The sequence below is a fragment of the Oculina patagonica genome, chromosome 13 (assembly GCF_052425735.1).
Source record: "Oculina patagonica isolate OP01 chromosome 13, crgOcupat, whole genome shotgun sequence".
NCBI classification, from domain to species: Eukaryota; Metazoa; Cnidaria; class Anthozoa; order Scleractinia; family Oculinidae; genus Oculina; species Oculina patagonica.
In genome coordinates, this window is record NC_135770.1 from 33217405 (window position 1) to 33229424 (window position 12020).

The 12020-nt window shown below is 43.5% G+C and overlaps 2 protein-coding genes across 2 annotated transcripts; both read left to right on the top strand.

Moving 5' to 3' along the window:
- The first annotated feature begins 4067 nt into the window (after positions 1–4067).
- On the top strand, positions 4068–7832 carry LOC144637150 (uncharacterized). Its single transcript, XM_078496292.1, has 2 exons — positions 4068–5639; positions 6855–7832. Exons 1-2 carry the CDS (start codon positions 4083–4085, stop codon positions 7830–7832), a joined length of 2535 nt encoding a protein of 844 aa, XP_078352418.1. The 5' UTR covers positions 4068–4082.
- A 1591-nt stretch (positions 7833–9423) lies between these two features.
- LOC144636006 (multiple inositol polyphosphate phosphatase 1-like) lies at positions 9424–11554 on the top strand. Its single transcript, XM_078495142.1, has one exon. It carries the CDS (start codon positions 9508–9510, stop codon positions 10933–10935), a length of 1428 nt encoding a protein of 475 aa, XP_078351268.1. The 5' UTR covers positions 9424–9507; the 3' UTR covers positions 10936–11554.
- The last annotated feature ends 466 nt before the right edge of the window (positions 11555–12020 follow it).

The window sequence follows — 12020 nt, forward strand, 5'->3', positions numbered from 1 at the left end:
ATTACGGCAGCGAAATTAGCAAATGAAACAACAAAATATGCGTTCGACGCTTTGTTTTTGCGACGAAAAAGCACGAAAAAAATACGGATATTTCCGACTACTGTCGGAGAAAACATTGCGCATATTATTGCGGCGTAAACAAATCGATACACTCAAGCTGCGTTTTGTCTAGGCTCTGCGAGGGTCGGATATCAAGACAGCTTCTTCGTTGGCTTAAGAAGGATTAAACAAAAGCCATATATACAGTGAATGCTTTCGAATTATATTTGAAGATGAAATACGAAAAAATTTTGCTGCCTTTGACTGAAATTCCACTCGAACTGCGTCGATACGATCGCATATTGTAAAGCCGATTCATGCAACATTGCTGTCAACGAGAGGTCACGCCCCTAACGACCTAGGCTGATGACGAAATAGAATGGCGCTTGTAGCGACCAAATTTGGCCTAATTTTTAACCGCTCCTAAGCTAAAAGAAGCCCCCATCTCTTGCATTTGTTTTAACTTAAAAAATATCTTTGAAAAGAGCGAGTTTTTTTGGTATGGTTTATTTTTGACGTTTGTAACTTTTTAAACGATGTAAGTGCTAGTGATTATTTATTCGTGTTTTAGTTACGCAATCCATTGTTTGTGCGACGCTTTTTATAAATCGCCTTTCAGACACACGTGCGTTGAGATAAGAAAGCTGACATGTCACTTTTTAAATTGTTATATAACGTTTGTAAATGTGACAAGTCACGTTTTTTTTCCACGAGATCGCAAGTGATCACCCACAGCTGAAAGTAATCCCTTGAGAAATTAAAACAGTCCCTTGAGAAATTAAAAAAATCCTTTGAGAGTTTACAAGAATGTGAAATTTTCCCTAACATAACTGTTATTCTCCTACTTTCGCTTGTAAACAAGCAAAAAAGTCGAAAAAAAACGGATGACGTGACACGAGGTGACGTGACGCGAAACAAAAACGTGCCGTGGATGTTGTGTTGACTAAAACACGTCACAAGGCGAGCGTAATAATTTTTTATAACAGTTTAAGCGTAACTATATGTAGTTCATAGCGCCAATTCCGTATTTTATCACAAAAATATTTAAGTGTAACCTTTGAATCTTTTTAGCATTAAGTAAATTTGTTTTGTGAATATGTTTACTTTTTTTTAGCAGCGAATAAAATTTGAGAGAAAGATGCGCGTTTCTGCACGACTCAAAAAGATCAAGAACGGATGACGTGACACGAAGATGATGTGACGCGAAACAAAAACGTGCATGAATGTTGTGTTCACTAAAACGCTTCTTTGAATGTTTTCTTACGTGAATGGGTCATTGATAGCCTATGCTCTGAGGCTTCGTTGAGCGAATTCTATTCTCTTTTATCACCAGAGGATAAGTGTAAGTGATCCTCTTTCGATTTGTTTTGTGAAATTCAATTTAGTTCCCTGAAAGAGAGAGACCCTGGAACGAGGTTGAAGAATAATTTGTTTCTGATTGACATGTGCTGAATGCGTTTAAAGGACCCTTCTGTCAGCACGTTTCTCGTTTAATGATGAATTAATTGCGGTTTGATATCAGAATCCAGTGAGTGATTGAGTGAGTGAGTGAGTGTTCGAGTGAGAAAATGCGGCCCATAACATAACCTCATTACCATTCGGTAAAAATCATAAGTCCCTCTGGTCTTTTGCTGGTGTTAATGGCGAACAGGAACTTATTCTCCTTAGAGCAGGTATCTTTAACAAGCAACAGGATGTTAGCGCTTTTACTATCTGTCCCTTTCATCGATCCGAGCTTGGAATTGGATGGTGAAAAAGTTCCAGTACATGCAAAGTTCCTCACGAGATTGCTTATCACAGTTAAGGGAAGACTTCTAAAGGAGATAGAGGTGTAGGAAGAGAAATATCAAATGTCATATTCCAGAAAACTGGTATCCTTGTTCCCGTGGGGTCAGGTATGACGTTGTGAAATTCTTTTACATCCCCATGTAAAATACGGTATTATTTATAGTCGTGTCTCGTTTATTTCACTGCTTTAAATTGAATTATTGTTCTGTGGATGCTTCCTTCATTAGCAGTTTACTAAAAGGTAAAAAGATTACTTACAGAACAGTGTCAGTAGACATTTCTAATTATTTCATTCTACAAAGAAATATCCGACTCAAAATTATTTCATTTCAAACGCCAAACTTTCTGTTTGTATCGAGAGGAGACAGAACCGGGACCGAGTGTGTCATCTGTTGCCTTAGCTGAAAAAAGGAAACAGCGCCTTGATCGTTTGTTGGAGATTTATAGTTGCGTTACTTACAGGCGCGTGACAAAAAGGGATTCATATCGTGACAGTAATCAACAGCCAATCAGATCAATGTAACTAAGCTTGAGCGACAAGTTGATCACGTGAACATAGAATACATAACGGAAAGAATGATCTGTGATTTTAGATTAGAAGAGAGAACGTGTTCGGTGACGGTGAAAACTTATTGTGAGCTTTGTGACGAATAAAGGTATTGAAACGAGACTAGTGTTGGGTTAACTGGTGATTTCCAACACTAAGTGGCACCTCCGACGGGACCATACGCGACGAGATGGCGCTGGCGACACTTCTTAAAGAAATAGAGACGAAACTGCAACTTTTACAATTCAAACAAGCAAAGGGGAAGGGCATTGTTGAGAAAGGCAACACAACGACACTTGAGAGGCATGTGGACGCATTGGCGGCGTTGGCAAAAGAGGTGGACGAGTTGAAAGTCAAGATTGAAGGGAAGAAACTAGAAGAGGGTGATTCAATGGGTGAGGTAGGTGGTTGGAGTGATACAATAGATGCGAAAATTGAGGGCGTAGACAATGAGATTGAACATCTACGGAAATGTCTGAGTGAAGCGAGACAGCAATCACAATTAGCTAAAAAGGAGAAAGAAGATGAATTGCTAGCTAAGGAAAGGGAAAAGCAACTTCAATTTGAAAAAGAAAAACTAGATATGAAGCTGGACTATGAGAAGAAATCAGAAGAATTCAAAAAGCGGAATCAAGGGGAGTCGAGCGGTTCGCACGCAAAGCTGCCAAAGCTATCAATTACTAAGTATGATGGGACATATGAACAATGGCTACCATTTTGGAATAAATTCTGCGCGGAAATCGATTCAACAAATTTAGCTCCAGTTACGAAATTCGCTTACTTAAAGGAACTTCTCCAGCCGCAAGTAAGAGCAGATATTGATGGGCTTCCGTTCAACACCGAGGGTTACGAAAGGGCCAAAAACATCCTTAAGTCTGAGTATGGGAAAATATCGGAAATTGTAAATGCCTACGTTAACAACATCATGGGCCTACCAACTGTCATGGGAGGAAATCCAAGGGAGGTAGAAGAGTTTTACAAGCGCCTTTTGTATAATGTGCAAAGTTTAGAGACGCTTGGTAGATTGCGTGATGTTGCAGGAAATGTTCGAGCTGTGCTAGACAAACTAAAAGGGATTAAGTCGGACTTAGTGCGGGGCCATGAACGGTGGCAGGAGTGGGATTTTAGACAGCTACTTCAAGCGATTAAGCGTTGGAAGGACATCAACCCAGTCACTGAAGTGAGCGAAAGCGAGATCCAACCAAGAGAGCCAACCTACATCCCAAAAAGAAAGAATGACAAGAATGACGGTTTTTCGCACCGGAGATCCTATCAGACGCGACAGGATGTTGGAAGACAGACGCATGGGTGTGTCTATTGTGATAAGACCGGTCATTTTTCAGCAAATTGTCCAAAAGTTGTCGCAGTTGGAGACCGCAAAAGAATCCTCAGCCAAAAGCAATTATGTTTTAATTGTACCGGTGATAGACACAGAGCTGAAAGCTGTACAAGCCGCGGATGCCACAACTGTCAACGCAAGCATCACACATCGATTTGCGACCAGACAAACAACGCGAATGTCGGAAGATTTTTGACAGCACAAGACAAGGGAACATGCAAGGTCATTTACCCTGTGGTGGTGGACGAGGTCAATGGAATCAAGTGCCGTGCACTCCTTGACACTGGAGCAGGCAGTTCGTATGCGTCCTCTGCCATTTTGGACCATCTCCGGATCAGACCACTTCGTGAAGAGTTCAAACGCATAGAAATGATGCTGGGATCAGTCAACAAGGCCATCGGGGTTTACGGAGTGACAATTGACAGCCTCGACGGAAATTTCCGGTTGGAAACTGAAGTCACAAAAGTGGATCGTGGGTCTTTGCTATCACTTGAAAACCCAAAATACGCTGAAGTTATCCAAAAGTACCCCCACCTTACAGGCATACAGATGACAGATCGAGATGACAAACCCGAACTTCCAGTTCACATTATACTGGGCGTGAGTGACTACGCAAGGATAAGAACAGAGGCCAGACCAAAGATAGGAAGTCCTGGAGAGCCTGTGGCGGAGTTAACGAAATTTGGATGGACAATTATGTCGCCTGGGAAAGAAGTGGACATCTCTAGTATGCTTCTAACTCAAACAGCAGCAGCAGACTACGAACAGCTTTGCAAACTAGACGTGCTCGGAATACAAGACACAGCGATCGGTGACCAAGCAGACGTGTATGAAGAGTTCAAGGAGCAGTTAACTCGAAGCGCGGAGGGCTGGTACGAGACAAGTCTCCCCTGGAAAGGAAACCACCCTACCCTACCCAACAACAAGGCGGGAAGCTTGAAACGACTGGAAAATACCGTTCGAAAACTAGAGAAGCAGGGTCACTTAGAGCAGTATGATGCTATCATTAAAGAGCAACTTGCTGAGGGAATCGTAGAGCCAGCCGAAGAGCAAGCAGTGGGACGAGAGTTTTATATACCACACAAACCCGTGATAAGAGAAAGCGCTGAAAGTACGAAGCTTCGTATTGTCTATGATGCTTCAGCTCGGGCGTTTGACAAGGCACCCTCACTCAATGATTGCCTACACACAGGTCCACCCCTTCAAAATCAACTGTGGTCAGTGATGGTGCGAGCAAGATTCCACCCAGTCCTTACAACAGGCGACATGAAGCAAGCCTTCTTGCAAGTCAGGATCCGCACGCAGGACCGTGATGCCATGCGTTTCCACTGGATTGCGGATCTTGAAACGAGACGAGTGGAAACTTTGCGATTTACGAGAGCTCTGTTCGGACTTTCGTCATCGCCTTTCCTGCTAGGGGGAGTAATTAAGCAACACTTAGAGAACTGTCGTAAAGCCTACCCAGAGATTGTAAACGAGATTGAGAGGAGTTTGTACGTCGACGATCTGATCAACGGTGGTCCTACTGTAGAGGCCGCTAAACAAGTCAAGGAATCCTCAACCGAAGTGTTTTCACAAGGTGGTTTCACACTTCACAAATGGCACTCGAACGCCGCGGAGCTAGACGTAGTGAGTACAAATCAGACCAGTGAGACGCAAGAGACCTATGCAAAACAACAATTAGGCGTTCCCCAGCGGGGGAAGGGAGCGCTCCTCGGAGTTCCATGGGACAAAGAAAAGGACACTATCGAAGTCAAATTCCCTCGTGAACGTGTCCAGCCTACCAAGAGAAACTTATTGACGAAGTTGGCTAAAGTTTACGACCCCCTCGGGTTGGCCTCGCCCACAACACTGAATGGGAAACTGCTTTACCGCAAGGCCTGCGAACTGAAGATAGCATGGGACGCAGAACTACCAGAGGAACTAGCCAAGCAGTTATCACGATGGGAAGAAGGTTTACCTCCAAGCATAACCGTGCCCAGGCCTCTCACGGCGCAAAGAGAGAAAATAACCAACATTGACCTGCACTGTTTTGGTGACGCAAGTGGTAGAGGAGTTTCAGCAGCCTTGTATGCTGTAGTCACACAACCATCTGGGGTTAACGTGGGGCTTGTAACTGCAAAGGCAAGATTGGCAAAGCAAGGCCTGAGCATCCCCCGACTGGAGCTGGTTTCTGGTCATATGGCGATTAATCTGATAACCAACACAAGAGATGCGCTGGAGGGCTTTCCAGTCGGTGAAATTTACTGTTGGCTTGACAGTACTGTGGCTTTACACTGGATACGAGGAGCTGGGGACTACAAACAGTTCGTCAGCAACCGGGTTGGCAAGATCCAGCAACATTCAGAGGTAAAATGGCGTCACGTGACGAGTCAAGAAAACCCCGCAGATCTGGGAAGTCGTGGTGGAAGTGTGCAAGGAGAGGAGCTATGGTGGAGAGGACCCAAATGGTTAGCAGAGAAAGAAAGCTGGCCGTACGACATCGTGACGGATAGCACTCCTGAAAGCCAAGCAGAGGCAAAAGTGACCCGAGAAGTATTTGCCGGAGCCCGAGAAGTGACAGACGAGTTTGACGTGCTGCTTGAGAAGTTTGCTTTGTGGAAAGTACTGAGAGTATGTGCCTGGATTGCGCGTTTTGTGAACAACACCCGTAAACACAAGGAGCAAAGAACAAGTGGACCCCTTACGACTGACGAGATAGAGAGACAAACACTTTTCTGGGTGGCACGTGCTCAAAACAACGCGAAGGGAAGCGAGAAATTTGAAGAAGATCGACTGCAGCTGAACCTACAAGAGAGACAAGACGGGCTACTGGAGTGTCGCGGAAGAATCCAGGGAGATTATCCCATTTATCTCCCAGACAGTCACCCCTTCACGGAGAAGCTAACAATGGTTTCTCATCAGGCCACACTCCATGGGGGAGTTGGACTCACACTGACAAAAGTGCGTGAACGTTACTGGGTACCGAGACTTAGACGACTGGCGAAGAAAGTGATTAAGAAATGCTATGGATGCAAACGATTCCAGGCAGTTGCAATGAAAAACCCACCTCCTGGGAATTTACCGAGAGATCGAACTGAAGGAAGAACAGCATTTCAAGTGATCGGTGTCGACTTCGCTGGACCACTGAAGTACCGAAAGGGAAAGAAGAACGAAGGCAAGGCGTACATTGTACTCTACGCATGTAGCCTAACACGCGGAATCTATTTAGAGTTGCTGCCAAACATGGAGACGACAGAATTCATAACCAGTTTGAAGCGGTTCATCGCACACCGGGGACGACCAGAAAAGATTTACTCCGACAATGGAAAAACGTTTGTCGGCGCCGCAAACCTTCTCAAGACCATTATGAGTGACGAGAAAGTTCACGACTACCTGGCGAAGCACAGAATAATGTGGCAGTTCAACCTAAGCAGAGCTCCCTGGTGGGGAGGACAGTTCGAACGCCTTATCGGACTGGTCAAACGAGCGCTGTACAAGTCCATCGGTGGTGGCCTCCTGACCTGGGCAGAACTGCAGGACGTATTATTAGACGTCGAAGTCGCACTTAACAACCGCCCCCTCAGCTACGTGGAAGATGATCCACAACTGCCGGTCCTCACTCCTAACTCGTTGCTGTTTGGACAACCAAACCTACTACCGGAGTTGGAGCACCATCATCTAGAGACCCCAGACCTCAGGAATCGCGCGAAGTACCTCAAACGGTGTAAAGACACGATGTGGCGACGGTGGACAGATGACTATTTACGGGGATTACGCGAGCAGCATCGCCTTAAACATTCGGAAAGCCAAAGTGACATAGCCATGAGTGACGTGATGTTGGTGAAAGACGACGAAAGAAACCGCGGGAAATGGAAGATGGGGATCGTTGACGAGCTCATCACTGGACGAGATGGTATAGTGAGAGCTGCTAGGATGAAAACCGGAACTGGGTCGTACCTTGAGCGGGCGCTACAACAGCTCTACCCCCTTGAGTTGTCGTGTGATCGTGAACCTCGGAGAGCGCAGAACGTACTAAGCGTCAACGCAGTGGAGTTCGCCCCAAGAAGAGAAACGAGGCAGGCAGCACGAGATGCCCGAGGACGCATTGCTGCTATAGCAAGTGACGAGAGCCACTAAGGAACTGTGAACAATTTCGTAACATTCGCTTTATTCAATTATGAACTATGAAATCATTGTTTCGTTTTCGAATTAGTGTAGTTTGACAAAGTTTAATTTTCAATAGACATTTGCTCTTTTCGAGTCAAATGGGGGGAGGGTGTTGGAGATTTATAGTTGCGTTACTTACAGGCGCGTGACAAAAAGGGATTCATATCGTGACAGTAATCAACAGCCAATCAGATCAATGTAACTAAGCTTGAGCGACAAGTTGATCACGTGAACATAGAATACATAACGGAAAGAATGATCTGTGATTTTAGATTAGAAGAGAGAACGTGTTCGGTGACGGTGAAAACTTATTGTGAGCTTTGTGACGAATAAAGGTATTGAAACGAGACTAGTGTTGGGTTAACTGGTGATTTCCAACACGTTTGTTAAAAAAACAGCAACAATAACAAGAAAAAAAATGGTGATTGTCTCTTTTTTTTTTTCTCATTTTGAGCAAATCACGTAGTAAATACGAGTTTGTGACAATTCATCTCCAAACGCTTTAAAACCATCGGTTCACCTAAAAATTTAAGACCCTACCCCCACCCTACCCCCTTAAGTATAAAAACTGTCACGCTTGTCTCGAAAGTATGCAAATTTATACTTCACTTCGAATAATACACAGTGCCAACGGGCGCTGCAAAGTGGCTTATTGAAAGCGCTTTGCTGGCTTTAACCTGAAATACGGCTTAATCAAGTAACACAAAAAGGGCTCGTTAATCATGACGATACATATTTGGTTAAACTCGTATCGGTGGTTGCTTCAAATTCACCAGTCGCAGATGGATTCGACAAGCGGCATGCGAACTGAACGGAAAGTCATTGAAGAAATGACAGGAAAAAACGTATTGCATGGGACAGGATATCATAATCAAGCAAAGGTGAACATATTTATTATGATTTATGCCTTCGTATTGCTAGTGTTGCGACTAAATTGATTTAAAGAACAAATACGTTGGTAATACTTTTGGTCACGCATTCGAAAGCTTGCGTGATTTTGTGTCGTTTTTGTACGATTTTGAATAATTTTTTGACAAGTGCTTAATCATTTACCCAGACAAAACTTTGAATATTTTGAAAGTATCATCCTTCAACAGTTGAAATATATTTATCTCAAGGAATTCCCAGATATGGCACATAGTGAAAATGACGATTCTTTTGACCGACCGACTTTCATTTCGCGTGAGAATAGTCTGGTTTTGTTTACCGTAAAATAATTAGATTAAACCAAAACTCTTGAAACTATGCTTATTTGGACAAGGAAGAGTCATGCAATAGACCGGTTGTATTTATTTTTTTCTGCGCGTGATGGTTTTGACATACGAATCGATTGAAAATGGTCAATTTTCAACCCAATTTGTACCCTCTCAATCGAGTCTAGACGAGTCTAGATGTCAAATCGAAAATTTCGTTTTTCTCAGAAAAATAAAAATATTTGAAGAAAAAAACAACATAACGTTTTTAGTTTTAATAAGGACTACCTTCATGCAGAGGATAAGCGAACAATTTTTCATAGCATTAGCGGACGTTGTCGGATTCTTCTAGAAATCTCCTCTTAAAAGCCTCTCGAAACCCAACATTCTTTTGGCATTATTAATGCAAACCTTAGTTGCGAAGGCCGATATAGAAACAGGGTTCTGTCAACATGGCAGGGAAGTTCCTTTTATTAACAACTGTAGTACTGCTGGGTTTACATCCACAAGAATCCAAGCAATCGAAATTCTCTCGCTTCGGAACAAAAACAGCTTACCACTACGACAACAGCTCGGATTCCTCGCTAAAATATCCTGACGGTTGTCAACCAATTCACCTCAATATGGTAATACGCCACGGATCACGATATCCAAGCGATGGCGACAGAGAAGAAATTGACGATCTTCTGACCAAACTAAACGAAATCTACACCGTGAACTCGCCATTTCATTATCAGAACCTGACTCTTCCGTGGAACGAACCCCCTGAATGGAAGGACGCTGCGCCAGGCGAGTTATCAACTGTCGGAGAGAATGAGCAATACAGCATCGCCAAGAGATTTCGAGCTCGTTTTCCTGAAGTGTTTGTCAAGGAGTATTGGAACAAATACTACAAATTTGTTACATCAGACAAGCTTCGCACGGCTCAAAGCGCCATGTCGTTTGCCTTCGGACTCTTTGAAGCTCGAGGACCCGTGACCCCATCGAAATTCCAGCCCGTGGCTATAACGTTCTCCGGCCGCGAAAATGCGGATCGATTACTGTCTTCTTACAATTCATGTCCAAGATATGAAATTGATGTTGACGAACATGGCGTGGCAGAGGTAGAGAAGTTCATTGAAGGCCCGGAAATAAAGAACGTAACAAAACGACTTGAAGAACGACTTCAGATAACCGGAAAGCTGTCACTGACTTTTGACTTCGTCGAGAAGATTTTCAGGCTTTGTGCATTCGGAGTCATGAACCGTGAAGACAATACCTGGTGTGCTCTGCTAGACGATGAAATAATCAAAGTGTTGGACTATCAAAGTGATTTAAAAAACTATTACGAACATTCCTATGGTAACGAACTGAACCGCAAGATAGAATGCACTCTGCTCTCCGATATCGCTCAGAATCTGCGGAATTTCTTCATGGGAAAGAGCGAGCTTCGTGGCGTGTTTCGATTCACTTCGTCCGGCACGTTAGTTTCCCTGCTAACAATACTCGGACTCTCCAAAGACGATGTGCCTTTGCGTGCCGACAATTTCATCCAGCAGAACAAGCGACAGTTCAGGGTGTCTAACATGGCGCCAATGTCCGCCAACTTCGCTGTCGTTTTGTACGCGTGCAACTCCACAGAAAAGGCGGGAAAATTGGAGCACAAGCTACAGGTGTTATGGAACGAGAAACCGGTTGCCCTGCCTTGTTGCCATGGAAACACAACGTGTAGCCTTGACGAGTTTCTGTCCTGTTTTAAGGAGACCGTGGAGGGCTGTGATTTTGACGCGATGTGTTCCTTGTCTCCAACTGGTAAACCAAAGGCCTTGGCCTCGATATTTAGTCCCCAACAGTTGTTGATATCATTGTCCATTGTTTTCTCGCTGTTTGTTAGGATTTAAAGGTGTCGGAAAGTCGGTCTTGTTGATGCAAGGATTATACGAGGGTCTGAATGGGGGGTACCTCGATAAGAATAAACACTTAATTTTTTGGCTCTGTAACATGAAACAGTTAAATTTTAAATTGGGCTTTTTAACACTAACAGTAAAAAATTCACTGTAAGAGTAAATTTAATCCAAAAAGAAACAAAAACATCTCCAAAAAGGCCAATATTCTTTTATTAAGAATATCAAGAAGTTTTCGGCCATTTTCAGACAATTTCCTATCATTTCGGAAGATTTCTGAAGACTACCGAAGATTCACGAAGACTATCGACGATTTCTCGAGACTACCGAAGATGTCCGAAGACTACCGAAGATTTCCGAGGAAAACACACAGCGCAGGCTCAATGTTTAGGAGTGATTTTATTACCGATTTTCGAAGAGCAGATAAGAATTTCCAATGCTAAAGGACTATGGCTTTTTTTCACGAAAACCCCTCCAAACACCTAACAGTATTTCTTTAGAAACAGTAAACATTAAAAAATTGACCCATTTAACAGCAAACACTAAAAACTATGGGCAAATAACACTTAACACTAAATCCCATTCAGACCCTCTTATACTACACTAGCGAGACAGAGCCCAGTTGAGCCCATTTTCTCTTTACTAACCTCCCAACCTCATCCCCGGTGTCTTGTCCATTACGATTTTCCGCCATTTTGAAAAACGAAAAAGACCCTGGGAACGTGGTTGCCTCTTTCCCAAGCATTTTTAAGCGATGACGTGTAACTGATGACGTCATCGCTTTAATGCAGGCAGCCGATCGACAGGATCCGTTTAGCGCAATCGAACCGAAATCAAGTTTAACTTGATAACAAGAAATCGCTGCGTAAAACACAAGAGCAAAATACTCCCATGCAGTTAGAATGGAACACTACAATGTATAAACGAAAGAGAATAAATTTTATATGATGAGATCTTTAAGATTTAGTATACAGAAATTTCTCCTTCTTAAAAAAATACAGGGCCGCTATGAGCAAGAGACTGTTTGACCTTTCTCGCAGCTTAAAACCTAGCTCCCGCGTATCGTATGTCGTTTATCCGAA